The sequence below is a fragment of the Podarcis muralis genome, chromosome 4, assembly GCF_964188315.1.
Source record: "Podarcis muralis chromosome 4, rPodMur119.hap1.1, whole genome shotgun sequence".
NCBI lineage: Eukaryota > Metazoa > Chordata > Lepidosauria > Squamata > Lacertidae > Podarcis > Podarcis muralis.
The window spans coordinates 41,677,631-41,691,057 of NC_135658.1; the positions used below are offsets into that span (position 1 = coordinate 41,677,631).

General features: G+C 41.9%; 1 protein-coding gene across 1 annotated transcript in view; it reads left to right on the forward strand.

Moving 5' to 3' along the window:
- CD247 (CD247 molecule) overlaps positions 1 to 12,900 on the forward strand; it is a 44,379-nt gene extending 31,479 nt beyond the window's left edge. The window contains exons 2-8 of the mRNA XM_028726844.2: positions 1,111 to 1,214; positions 4,282 to 4,338; positions 7,730 to 7,816; positions 8,395 to 8,430; positions 10,118 to 10,174; positions 10,540 to 10,575; positions 11,129 to 12,900. Of these exons, the coding sequence (XP_028582677.1) occupies positions 1,111 to 1,214; positions 4,282 to 4,338; positions 7,730 to 7,816; positions 8,395 to 8,430; positions 10,118 to 10,174; positions 10,540 to 10,575; positions 11,129 to 11,197 (446 nt within the window). The 3' untranslated portion in view covers positions 11,198 to 12,900. The remainder of the gene's footprint in view (positions 1 to 1,110; positions 1,215 to 4,281; positions 4,339 to 7,729; positions 7,817 to 8,394; positions 8,431 to 10,117; positions 10,175 to 10,539; positions 10,576 to 11,128) is intronic.
- Positions 12,901 to 13,427: the final 527 nt, after the last annotated feature.

Sequence of the window (13,427 nt, forward strand, 5' to 3'; positions counted from 1 at the left end):
CAGAGTGCGGCCGTTGGTGTTTGATCATTGTCATTTGAGACTGGAATTCACAAAAGCTTGTGCCATAATAAATTTTTAAGGTGCCACCATACTCTTTTGAATATTTTCACTGGGACTTTAGTGTGACTTTATTTGGATCTGAGTCCCTGAGTACTGAATTTTCCTCTAATCCCCACCTCTGATTTTTCTCTGCTGCTGCTGCTTCAAAGACAGCACCATAATCTTTCCTCTAGACTAGGCAAATGTGAATATGGATATACAGTATACTAGCATCCTTTTTTGTAGTGTTTCTCTAGGAACCACTGAGTAGGCTGGATGAGTCTTTAGATAGGGATGGGGATATGCATCTCAGTCTAGGCAACTGTTACTGTAAGCAGCACATCTGGGGGTAACCAGCAGTCAGATAAGGGGGTGTTTTTTAGCAACAAAACCAGCATGGTCTCGCAATCTAGGGAGCTTGCTGAGCCAGAATTGGGGCTTGATGGGTGTTTTTTTACTCCAAAATAAAGTGGAGAAAAATTTGTTTGTTAAAATATATGACTGAAACAATGTGAAATTTGGTCCTTTAGATGCAGGAAAGTGGGACGGGGCAGCCCTTAGTGTTTGTGTCACCCATTAATTGTTTACTTTAACAGCACATTGGTACCGATTCATGCAAATGTTAGTCTTGTGAACTGTTCAATCACATCTCTAATGAAACCCGGAGGTGGTCATTCTAAGAAACCTATCAACCTCTTTGTCTGTTAATTTGCCCAATTAGCATTTGTATTCTTGATCTCTAGTCACTAAAGGTAAAGGTACCCCTGACCATTAGGTCCAGTCGCAGACAACTCTGGGGTTGTGGTGCTCATCTTGCTCCATAGGCTGAAGGAGCCAGTGTTTGTCCGCAGACAGCTTCCGGGTCATGTGGCCAGCATGACTAAGCCGCTTCTGGCAAACCAGAGCAGCACACGGAAACACCGTTTACCTTCCCGCTTTGAAGCCATGAAGAGCCACTGCCAGTCAATGTAGACAATACTGAGTGAGGGGAACCAGTAGTTTGACTCTGGACTCAGTACAGGGCAACTTTCTCAATAATCAACACATGGGTTTGTTTGTTTTTTAATGCAGATGCCAATGCACTAGGCCTGACAGATCCAAGACTCTGCTACATTCTGGATGGGATCCTCTTGATTTATGCTATAATCATCACAGCCTGTTTCGTAAAACTAAAGGTGAGTCCTAAGCCTCTTTAAAATGGGAACTCTTGATCTTTAACATACAAGGAATGACCTGTGAAACTTTATTTTTATTTGTAAACTTTGTGTCTTCAATTTGCTGCACCAATTGCACCCACTTTTTCCAACATGAGAATAAGGATGAGTACTGATGAGCTGTTGGGCACTTGGATTCATTTGAGAAACCGGTTATCCATGGTGTTTGGAAACTTCAGCATTTCAGCAGAGCATTCCATTGGGCACCTGGTATGCTGGACAATGCTTTGAAAGGTTATACAGTCATGTATAACCTCAGGAATTCAAAGATGCCTTGTGCTAAGGAACTTCTCACCACTCAGAAGAAGGTTTCTTTAAACTTGCTGGATCCTCCCAAGCCCTTTCTGGGATCGCTAGATGGAACAAGGAAGTCATGCAAGGATGGTAAACAGGTGTCCTTGCTGTACTACAATTCCCATCACCCCTGACCACTGGCCATGCTGACTGGGCGCCTGGGGTGATGACAATTGAAATCCAGCCACATCTGGAGGACCACGGGTTCCCCATTCCTGAAGGAGGGTTTCCTGAGAAGTCACTAGAGATGCCTGGCACTTTGCGGTCTCTTCATTCATTCCTTAGGACCAGGTGGGAAATCTCTGACCTGCAAGCTAAACTTCACTTGCCAGTCTTCTCCATTTGGCTCAAGAGACTTTTTTCCTCTCTGAAACCATATACACCTGCCCTACCCCTGATGTCAGGTTTGGCGGTAGGTAGCAACGAGGTTGCAGAAAGCAGGACTGAATATCCTGTGTATCTGCTGATGTGCAGAGTTCAGTCCTGTGTGGGTGTGGCTTGGCCGAAATGGCCTTGCGGGCCGAATGGAGAAGTGTGGCTGACCTAATGAGGCAGATGGGCTGGAAGTTCCTCCTGCTGACCTATAAGCAGGAAGCAACAATATGACAGAAAACTTGGTCTCTTTTCTCACTGGCATTAAATACAGAAGAAAGATTTAAATGAAGAAGTGAAAATAGGCAGTGGCCAAAATTGGCAAGAAGGGGCCGCAATGCTTGCCTCCAGCAGAAAACAGCTGATCTTAACATTGGAAACCTTTCATGAGCTAGCCTGAGGGTAAAGAAATTGGTTTACATTCCCACTGCCTGATACACATTGTTTATTACTGGAGTCAAAACTTCTGCCCATTGCTGAGTCAAGATGGTGATCATTAGGGAGGGCATGATAAAGTACCTAGTGAAAGGGTTTCTCTGTTTTACCACTGAGATTCTGATCAAGGAGTAAGTCAATTGACAATCAGCTGCTTGCTTCCAGCCTCAGATATTGGCCAAGTGAAAAGCAAAAACCTCCGAGACTTGGTGTTAATTATAAGGGACTTTCAAAGAAACCGGCAGAGAGGGATTGAGAGAGACTTAAGGGCCTTGGACGTGAGGTTGCCAGGCTGATAGTAGATGGACTAATGGACAATGGTTCTGGGATCGAAACCGGGGAAGGGAGGGTGGGGTTTGGAAATCCAAAGGGTGTTTGATTTTTTCTACTCTGTTTTTAATTTTGTGTTGTTATTAGTATAAGAATGGGGAATTCGTGGAAGGGAAACTGGGTCGACCTTAGAAAAAGTTTTCAAATGTAAAGGATTGAGGTATATAAGTTAAAAGTTGATATATAAATTGAATTAAATATACTAACAAATTAAGGTTAAAAATATAATATAATAAATATAATAACAAATTAAGGTTAAGAATTTAGGGATAAGAACTTGTTGGATAAATATTTGGACATGGAATACAAGAAGGGGAGGTGAGGGGAAGTCGCGGAAAAAAAGTTACTGAAAATGGGATTGTAAAGGATGAATTCTTTTTTATTCTTTTCTTTTTTCTTTTTGTTTTTTGTATTACTTGAAACTCTAATAAAATATTATTTTAAAAAATGAAAAGCAAAAACCATCCCTTCAAACCTAATGAAATACATTTTAAATGGTGGCAGCTGATGCTTGTGGTCCTTTGCAAGCTGAGTTATCAATGTAAAGACTGGATCTTTTGCCTTTTCCCACTCTGTATTCATATTCACACACAGGTAAGCAGTGTATACAGAGACAAGAAGTACAAAGAGAGAGAAGGGAAGATGCAGCCCTGTTGCCAACCTTCAATGCAACTTTCCCTTTTGTGTACACTCTAGTGGGGGTGTTTCTGGTTTTATCTATTTCCACGTGTACCCATTCGTTTCATTCCGTCTTCTATGGGATTATGTGGTGCACTTCGTAGGTGATATAGTATAGTTCTGTGTTGGGAATTTCCCATCATTCTGAGGATGTGAGGTGCAGGAATGTGGAGTTTATTCATATTTTTTGTGAGAGAATGAGTGTAGTTTTTTTCTGCCACTTATGCCCCCCCCCCCGCATAATGTCTATGACAACGGTGCCTCATACCAAATGTAAACAAACTGTGAAAAAGACTCTATGAACTGAAAGTGGAGATGCTATATGTACTTTTTTGGTACACAGGAAAATCTTTAGTAATAACTAATCAAAAGCAAAACAAAACAAAACAAAACACTTTCCCTCTTTTGAAATCTGAGATTTCATACCTGCCATTAAAAGGTGCCCGATGAATAGTACTTACTTTGGAACCGTTTTTCCATTTACCAACAAATGGGTAAATCTCTACCATTGCCACTAGGAGGTTGTTTAGCTCCAAATAAAGTTAGGATAAGATTGCAAGAACATTGCAGAGAAACTTTTCAATACTCTATTAATATCCTAAAACATGTTTGATCTTCTTAACGGCTTGGTGCTCTGCGTATCACAATGTATGCATAGTTCCTGAGAGTTTAGGAAAAGATGACCAAAGATCTAGAAATTCTATGATGAATCTACGGTACATTTTTACGTGCATTTTTAATATGCAGTTTTCATACACTTACATAATTGGCATTATTTGAATTTGGGAACAAGAGAATATTGGAATCTCCATGAAATGTGTGGGTTGTGGGTTTAAAAAGCACCATTTATAAATCACTAGCAGAAATTATTCTGTTAAAAGTCACATTCAGAGATAGAAATGGGCTTTGTGTTTTCCAGATAAGCAAAGGCTCTCCTGAACCTCAAACTTCTCAGAATTCAGAGGACCTATATAATGTAAGTACTAAACTTGTGTCTTATCTTGAAATTGAATGATTTTTATTTCACAAATAAAATCCAGAATCTTTTCTGTCTGGTGGACCAGATCTTAATCTGTTCTCCTGGTGGACCAAATTAAACAGGTGGTCTTAGGGATGTCAGATGCTGCTGCACTTTGAACCCCAATAGTTGGGACTTCAAAGCACAATGTGGCTGGCAGCTCTTCCACAATGAAGAGCATGCAGACCCAGTTTTATATCAAATGAAATTACAGCATCCAGTAGATCGCCTCCCAAATTAACTAGATTTAAACTATATTCCATTTGGAATATACTCTGATCTTTCAGTGTGTGGTCTTCTCCATACTAATTAAAATAGTGGTTTTGCTTTGCTGCTTCCCCACTAAGAATTTGAAAGAAACATACATTCTAAGGAGTTTCTGGATAGGGCAGCACTCTCACGCGTATTCTATTTTTAATCACTAGATTAAAGTCTAGAGTAAGGCAACCTTTGGCTTACCTGGTTTACCTATTTCCTATGAAAGAGATCGCAGTGCTCTGCTCTGATATGTACAGAAATACTCGAGTGTCTCCATTGCCCCACCCATACTTTACCTTTTGCATGTTACTTCTGCACATTCCTCCATTATGTCAATAGCCCCAAACTGGGATGTAGCAAGTATCTGATAGGTGCTCACCACAGGCAATCATCTCCCAACTAACCAGGTGTATGCCCATTGCTGAGAGGGGATTGTGCCAGGCAATCAGCTGGCAATCATGTTGGAGGCCCTGTGGGTGAGTGGTTCCTAGGTCCAGGAAACTGGTCCATCAGCTGTTCTGGGCAGGGTTGCACTCCCTCTGAAAGAACAGCTGTGTAATTGGGGCATTGCCACTGGAAACTCAGATGTATTCCATGTCCAAGAGTGCTTTTTGCCAGCTTGGGCTGGTATGGCAGTTGCAACCATTCTTGGACAGGGGTGTCTTGGAGAAAGTGGCCCACACATTGGTAACCTCTAGGCTTGATTACTGGAACACACTTTACATGGGGCTGCCCTTGAATTTGTTCCAGAAACTGCAGCTATGTCGGGCAACCTGTCAACATATGACACCTCTGTTGAAAGCATTGCATGAGTTTCCAGTTTGCTCCTGGGCCATGTTACAGTTCTGGACCAGGATATCTGATAAGCCACTCACTTAGATCTGTGGATGAAGATTTGACAGTGCCAAAGGCTCGTGCAGTAAAGCCTGACATGACTTGAGGTTTTTTTTTTAGCATAGTAGCAGCAGTTCTCTGGAATTCTTTCCCTCCACAATGCTTTTACATGTGGTTTTTGTTTTAAATACACTACGATTTATTTATTTATTGATATTGTGTAAACCACTTTGGATATTGTGTAAACCTATAAACACTGGAAATATATAAAATGGTTGCTTTCAGTGTTGATTTACACCCATGGAAGGAAATCTGTGGGTTGAATGTTTGCAGGAGACTGCATGGCTCTGTCGGTAGAGCATGAGATTCTTAAGCTCAGGGTTGTGGGTTCGAGCCCCATGCTGGGCAAAACATTCCCACATTGCAGGGGGCTGGATTGGATGACGCTTGTGGTCCCTTCCAACTCTACAGTTCTATGATTCAATGAAAAAACTCTTCTCGAATCACCCCTTTTATTTCTGCAGCGTTTAATTCTAGCTGGCTTCACATTTTGAATATTGTTTAAAAATTCATATTATATTTCATAATAACACAGGTTGTTCCAGCGGAAGCCAGTGCAACAAATTCCTTTAGTGCAATGGAACTTCTCCCCCTACGCCCTCCATAAATCTGCTTGGGAGAGTCAAGAGGAGGAGAGGGAGATCATTCTATCGGGAAAGCAGAAATGCTTGTACTGACAAAATGATGCCCTTAGCCTGACATAGAATCCCACCCACAGTCTATTTTTGTATACCACTCAGGTATTATTTTAGGTAAAGGGACCCCTGACCATTAGGTCCAGTCGCAGATGACTCTGGGGTTGTGGCACTCATCTCGCTTTATTGGCCGAGGGAGCCGGCGTACAGCTTCTGGGTCATGTGGCCAGCATGACTAAGCCGCATCTGGCGAACCAGAGCAGCACACGGAAACACTGTTTACCTTACCGCCAGTGCGGTACCTATTTATCTACTTGCACTTTGACATGCTTTTGAACTGCTAGGTTGGCAGGAGCAGGGACCAAGCAATGGGAGCTCACCCTGTCGCGGGGATTCAAACCGCCGACCTTCTGATCGGCAAGTCCTAGGCTCTGTGGTTTAATCCACAGCACCACCTGCATCCCTAGGTATTATTTTACTGTAGAGCAATTTCTAAATTTTTAAATCAATCAATAAGCAAGGGAAGCCTTGTGTACTTATGGGGAAATGGCTACACATACAGCAGTCCTATTCTGGCCTAAAGTCTAGAGCCAGGTGGTTTGTGGGCTTTGAAGGAGAGAGCGCGACCTACATGAGTTCTCCACAGCAGTGTCCTATGTGAAAGCAGGGTTAACCTTGTTTTCCTGTTTAGAATCAAGAGATTCTGGTTGGCTCCTGCTTGAAGTGAGACTGAACTTGCACGTGCAGCTTACACCATGTTGCTGCCATGAAGACTCTATGTGTGGCCAGCTCGGTTTCCTGTTTAGTATAGGAGCCAGCAGCTCTAATGCTAGAAGGAAGGTGAAGAGTGAGGCCTGCTGTACAAGGGCTGTGCATGGGACTGTGACTATGGCTATTCTCTCCTGCAATGAGAGGCAGCACTGCAGTAGTAGAGAGAAGGATAATTGGCAGAAAAGTTTGGGACGGCCCTTGTGAATGGAAGGGCTTATATGAGAGGTTACTGGGAAGCCTGCATTGGCATCACATGAAAGGTGGATGATGGGAGATTCAGGAAGCAAGTACTTCTCGGCACAACACAGAGTTGAATTATGGGATTTGCAGCCCCAAGATGTACAGATGGTCACCAACTTTTGAGTTTTCAAAGGTGTCTAGACAAATTCCTGGAAATCATCAACAGCTACTAGTTACAATGGCTATATTACCTCTGGCATTGGGGGCAGTATGTCTCTGAATACCTGGTATGACCCAGGTATTGTCCAGAAGAGTGTTGCGCTCAGCATAGGCCACAGAGAGAAAATAATGCTGGACTAGATGGACTCTCCGTTTCTTAATTAATCCCTTGACTGTGGAAGGATTGGGGAAAGTGATAGCAACTTGAGTCTAGGACCAGGATTTTATGGGATGGTTTTAACATAACAGAATGTGATTTACTGCGCTCTTTTTTTTTTTTTTTTTAGTCTTTTTTGAAGACACAGTACTGGTCAGCCCCTTAGGAGCTCGGGACTGCAACTTACCAATGAGCTGTCATTCTTGTAAATGTCTCTATCTATATTTCATTTCAGAGATTGTCTCATGGAACCAGAGATGAATATGCATCGCTGGGAGCAAAACAGACAGATGCTGACATTGAAGTAGGGGGGAAAGCCCAGGTAACTTCACTCATCTCATCCTGGTCCTTTTATTAAATTCAGGCCACTCTTTTCTGTGCAGAGAAAATGTCAGCCCAGCTCAGGCAGCCACTGGGACATGGCATCCCTGACCTCTCCTAAAACAGCAAAGAATCTGATGGCACTTTGAAGACTAATAGATTTATTATTAAGGATGGAATAAGGTTTGTGGATTACAGTCCACTTCCTTAGGTGCATGAAGTGCTACTCTGAGTTACAGGGGTGGGTGAGTGCACACGAATGTGGTTTGGTTAAGCCACTAAATTGCAATGTTTCAGCCCCATAGCCTGTGGACTGAATAGAGACAAAGGATCGTTCACACATTATATATGTCAGGATGTCGGTGCTATCGACCCCCTTCCCACTGCCATGTGTACATATACCAGCAACTCAGGATAATGCTTCATACATCGTCAAATGAAGCTAGAAATTTTGTGACTAATCCAAGACTAGCATCTCTGTAAGAATCTCTGCAATGCCTTGCACATCCCCAAATAATTTTTTTATATTGTCCGCAAGAACGGTTGCAAGAACTGCTTGTTTTTTCCTCCCCTTTCCAGCACAGAAGAAAGCAAGCTCAGGACAGAGTTTACAGTGTAAGTAAAACCAAGAACTGACCATTTCAGAAAAGCGTTTTGGTTTCTTGCCATATTGTCTAGAATTTCTCTAAATTGCTTTTCAGTTTTCTAAAATGACCAGCCACCTACACATAAAACCCACCTAAAGACATCTGAAACAACACTGGGAAATAAATTGTGCTACCATGTAGGCATCACCCTCATTAATTTATCTCTTTTTGCACACAAATGACGATTTGCCAGTGTATTTGTTTGACTGTTTGTGAGCCCATGGGTGCCAAATACCTCTCCCAGAAGGTGTTTCAAGACCCAGCTTGTTTTCATGCTGTTAATGAACCCCTACAGCAGTCTGCTTTGGTTTACAAAAACTGATATTCCTGTTGCATTTTAGCCTCACTCTGCTGGAGTCCACTTTTTCTTTCTTTTTATAGAATGTTTTCTGCACCTGCATGCAAACTTTATACGTGTGCATGTCTATTCTATGCCATTTCAGCAGCATGCTACTTTTGTGATCTGTTTTCCTCTGCTGCAGCAAACAGTTGCCATGAAATAGCTTATTTCCTCTCCTTGTGAGGTGTGTAAACAAACCTCTCTCTGCCTCCTCCCAGCCAGGTTTATCTTCTGTATTCCTACTCCTTGTTTCTATCTAGCTGCTGCATCCCTCCCTTAGTGTAACCTGAGGGAAAGAAGAAAAGCTATTGCTGGAATTGCTGCTTCTCAGGCATTGAGGTGCTACTATGGTATCAGCAATTGGTTCCAAAGTCACAAGCACTGAACTTTAGGAAAGCAAAGGCTCCATGTAATCACTTTTCAAATGAACTGTATGCCATTAATGACAGGTAGAATGTGCAATTGAACAGACTGTATGGCAGGCATGGGAAATCACTGGCCCTTCATATCATGTTGGACTCCAACTCCCATTAGCCCCAGCAAACATGGCCAATGGCCAGGGATAATGGGAGCAGAAGTTCAGCAACATCTGGAGAGCCAGAGTTTTCCCCAACCTGCTCTGTGGGGCTGTATTCCCCACCGCCTGCCCCAGTTGTGGTAGTGCAAGCTTGTTGTACAGCAGGAAGTACTGTTGACTACAGCAATCTGCTGTATGACCTGCCACAAGGCTTCCTGCCCTTTCCTTGTGCAACTAGTAGCCCACCAAGGGGTGATCAATTAGTGCAACATTGAAATCCTCCCATGTCTATAGTATGGGAGTAGCAGGGACCTATTTGACATGGGGGAAAATTACCAAATAGAGAGAGTATAAAGCAAGAGTAAGTGCTGACCTGTGGGGTCTCCCCATCTGGCCTGCAGCACCCCCCCTTCTGCAAGTAGACTTGAAAGGAGCCTTTTATTGTACTCCACAGGCGGTTTCTTTCAAGTCTAACTGCAATGTGAAGGAAGAAACATTGCCTTAGTCTGGACCACCAATCACATCTCCTCTCCCATGAATGATACAGGGAAAGTATTGTTTTGTTATATCTATATAGCAAGGATAGGGAACCTGTAGGTGGCGCTCTCAATGATGCTAGACTACAATGTTTATCATCCCTGACTATTGGACATTGCTTGCTGGGGTTGATGTGAGCTGGAAGAACATCTGGAGGGAGAATCCATGGTTTCTTATCTCTGACAAAGAGGAGTGGTATGACAGAAAACAGTACTTTAATTTTATTCGTGCTGACACTATTTTCTGATCTTCCATGGCCAGGCTCTACAGCGGGATAAGATGGCTGAAGCATACAGCGAAATTGGAAAGAAAGGAGAGGTAAGTAACACTTCTTGCCAATTTGGCTCTACACATAAGGTGCCAAGGTGGCTTCAGGCAATACTCTGCCTGCTTTTTTCCTACCCTTTATTTAAAGCAGTACTGTCAAGCAAAGCAGAAGTTATAGTCTCCTCCTCACCCTTTTGATATTGTTTGAATGACACTTCTGTGCTTTATAATTTTTATTTATTACTGATTAAGGGGCAGTTGAGTCAGATTGTGCAGCACCTTCTTAAAAGACAAATCAGAAGCACACCTCCCACTCCCCCCAGTTAAATTGAGCCAAGTGTGAGTGTAATTATTTGCATGGGCAAAAAGATCTTGGCAGGGAGATTTTGTATTGACGCTGGGCTTCTTTTTTTCAGAGACGACGTGGCAAAGGCAGTGAAACAGTTTATCAGGTAAGGCACAGCAATAGCAAGCCTATCTCCCTACAAACTTCAGGGTCACAATCCTATGGAAGCAAGCTGCACAAAAACAGCTCACACAGGAATCTTGTTTGCCTTTGCTTTAATTAATGTACATACAAAGGGCTGCTTGTGCGGTATGTTTCTGGCATACGTGCACCCTGTCAATTTGGATCACCTTTCTACAGTGGGAGAACACAGCAAGTGTCCTGTTCCTCACTTTGAGCCACCTAAGAGAATATTTTTGCATGCCCAGAGGTGTTAATGCAGTCTGTGAAGGAACAAGAACAGAGGCGCTTCTAAGGGCAGTATACAACTTTGCTTCCTCGCTTCATCCAACAAACAATGGACCAGTCACATTCTTCTCCTAAGCAGGACTTTTGCCTTGCTATGAGTATCAGCCTGTCACCTTTATTTACTCTGGATAGAAACCCAGAGTTGTTGGACTTATTAATCAGAAGTACTAAGTCCATATGCCCCTGCTAAAAATAACTACAGTTATATTGATTTAGTTATAACTTTGAGTCATCTCATCTTTCTTTATCAGGGTCTCAGCAAAGCAACGAAGGATACATACGATGTCCTTCAAATGCAGCCCCTACCACCTCCTTACTAGCTACAGTTGAGTCTAGCAAGAGGAGAACTATTTCCATGGTGAGCGGGAATCTTGATTACCATTCTCAAGATGATCTATGCAGAAATCTGTTGCCTTCTATAACAAATGCCACTTTTACATGAGCATAAAAACCAAAGCTCCTTTTTAAAACTAATTTCAAGTTGCAGCTTTCAAAATGTACATAGCTGTAGAGCTTGGGCACAGTGTTGTTGCTCAGTTAAAATTTAAGACCAGCTGTTGCGATGGATATTTCAAACTCATTTTCTTTTCTGGGGAAAGATGTTTTTTGAAGCTAAATGTGCATTTAAAAATGTTGCTCATGTGGAAGGATTTCGTTCCAGAACATCAGATAATTCTGAGCACCAACAGGTTAACTGCCCCCCCCCCCCTTGTTATAGGTTTGGGTTTTTATTTATAAATAGCAGTTGGGGTTTGGGGAGGAGATATGAAGTATCACCATTGCCTTGAAGGATCTTTTTAAACACTCTTTTGCCAAGATACAAAAACATGCACACATTTAGAGTAAAGAAACCACCATTGACCTTGGACTGAGTGCAGTAGGGCATTCTTTTGAGTAAACATGCACTGCTAAAGGGATTTAATATGAAAATTGACTTATGCTGCATGAGAAGTATGGGCAGGCACAGACAGTATGTTCCCATAGTTAAGAGAATAGAAGTAGGTTCTGCTTCCACAGGATATATGGTTGGTTGAAATGAGTAATACATTACCTCCTGTTTTAAATGTAGATGCTTCAAATTCCTGTTAAGTTTGATCAGGATTCTGTCTTGTCAGGTGCTGCTGTCCTGGTTAAGTGAGCTTAATACCAGTGGAGCAAGGGGGGAATTAGCTGGGGAGCATGTTTACACAGAAGGAACAGCCAGTGGATTTACTCCATAGTGTTTAGAGTTGTAGCCTTAGGACGTGGGAAGTCACAGCTGCCTATTATGCTTTTTTCCCAGGCAAATGCCTATTGTGAGAATTTTATACCCTGAATCTATTTCCCTTACCTAGTTTCACAGAGGATTTTTATTCCTTCTGCCCATCTTATCAGACTGATTGATCCAAAAAGGGTTCACATACATCTCTATCGGCAAAATGGAAGTGAGAGTCTGCTTATCAGAACTCATACTGGACTAAGGCTGCATACACCCACTTCCCAAACTCAGGGGCTGTAGTTTATCCCTTACAGAGCAATTCCCAGCACCCTTAAACTACAGATCCTAGAATTATTGGGCTGGATTTAGGTTTGATGAGGCCCTTTGTATGTCCAGCTGTCCTTTGTCAACAACAAATTGTCGCTGTTTATTGTGTTGGATATATGCTATATGATAATTTATGGACCTAATAGGTATCTAAAGCCATTTGCACATAACAAAATATGTATTTTATCAAAGTAATTGTTAAACATCTTCTATATTGGAAATATACATCCAGTTTTTTCCCTTTAAATTTTTTTGAGGCCTCCAAGAGAGTAGGGCCCCAAGCTATATAGCTCTTTTTAGGTTATATGTAAATCCGGTACTGGGCAGAGGTGGTTAAATGTATGGGGTGTGCACAGCCTAAATCTGATCTTTCAAAAATACACTTCTGGAGCTTTAAATCTATAAATTAAGTTGAAAAGAACAAAGAAAATGCTTTTCTATCTAAAGAACTGAAACCATGTGTTCTGTGTATTTTTAAATAAAAGCTTCTTAAATATACCTGCTTTTCCCTCTTCTGGTCTTATTCTGGATTCGTTTGAACTTCATAGCCCATCTTGCAGTGGAAAGTAAAAGGAAAAAAAGAGCTTAATGAAAAGGAGCAATAGGTCCTACAAAACCTTAAGATTTAAAGCTAAACAAGGGTGCACGCATCTCACATCAATGACTTTAGAAGGGCAGCAATATCTATTGTAGGACCAAACTAGTAGTATGCATGACACATGCGCCTGTAGCAATAAACAAATTATCTTGTCAAGGACACAAATGTAGAGAATACTAAAGAAATGTGCATTACGATGTTGAGCTAGTTAGACAACCTGCACAAGATCTGAACATGGTGGTTACTTAACTGAAAGAATTTAACACATCCTGTTCAACATGGAAGCCGTAAGTTAAATCTGCTAAATTAAATTTTCTGCAGAATAACAGAACTGAGCAGCTTACCTGTTTCTGCTGTCCACTTATGTGAGTCTTCTAACCTGAGATGTCTTGTAATTTGTAGTTGGGAGAAAATAAGGAGGAACATC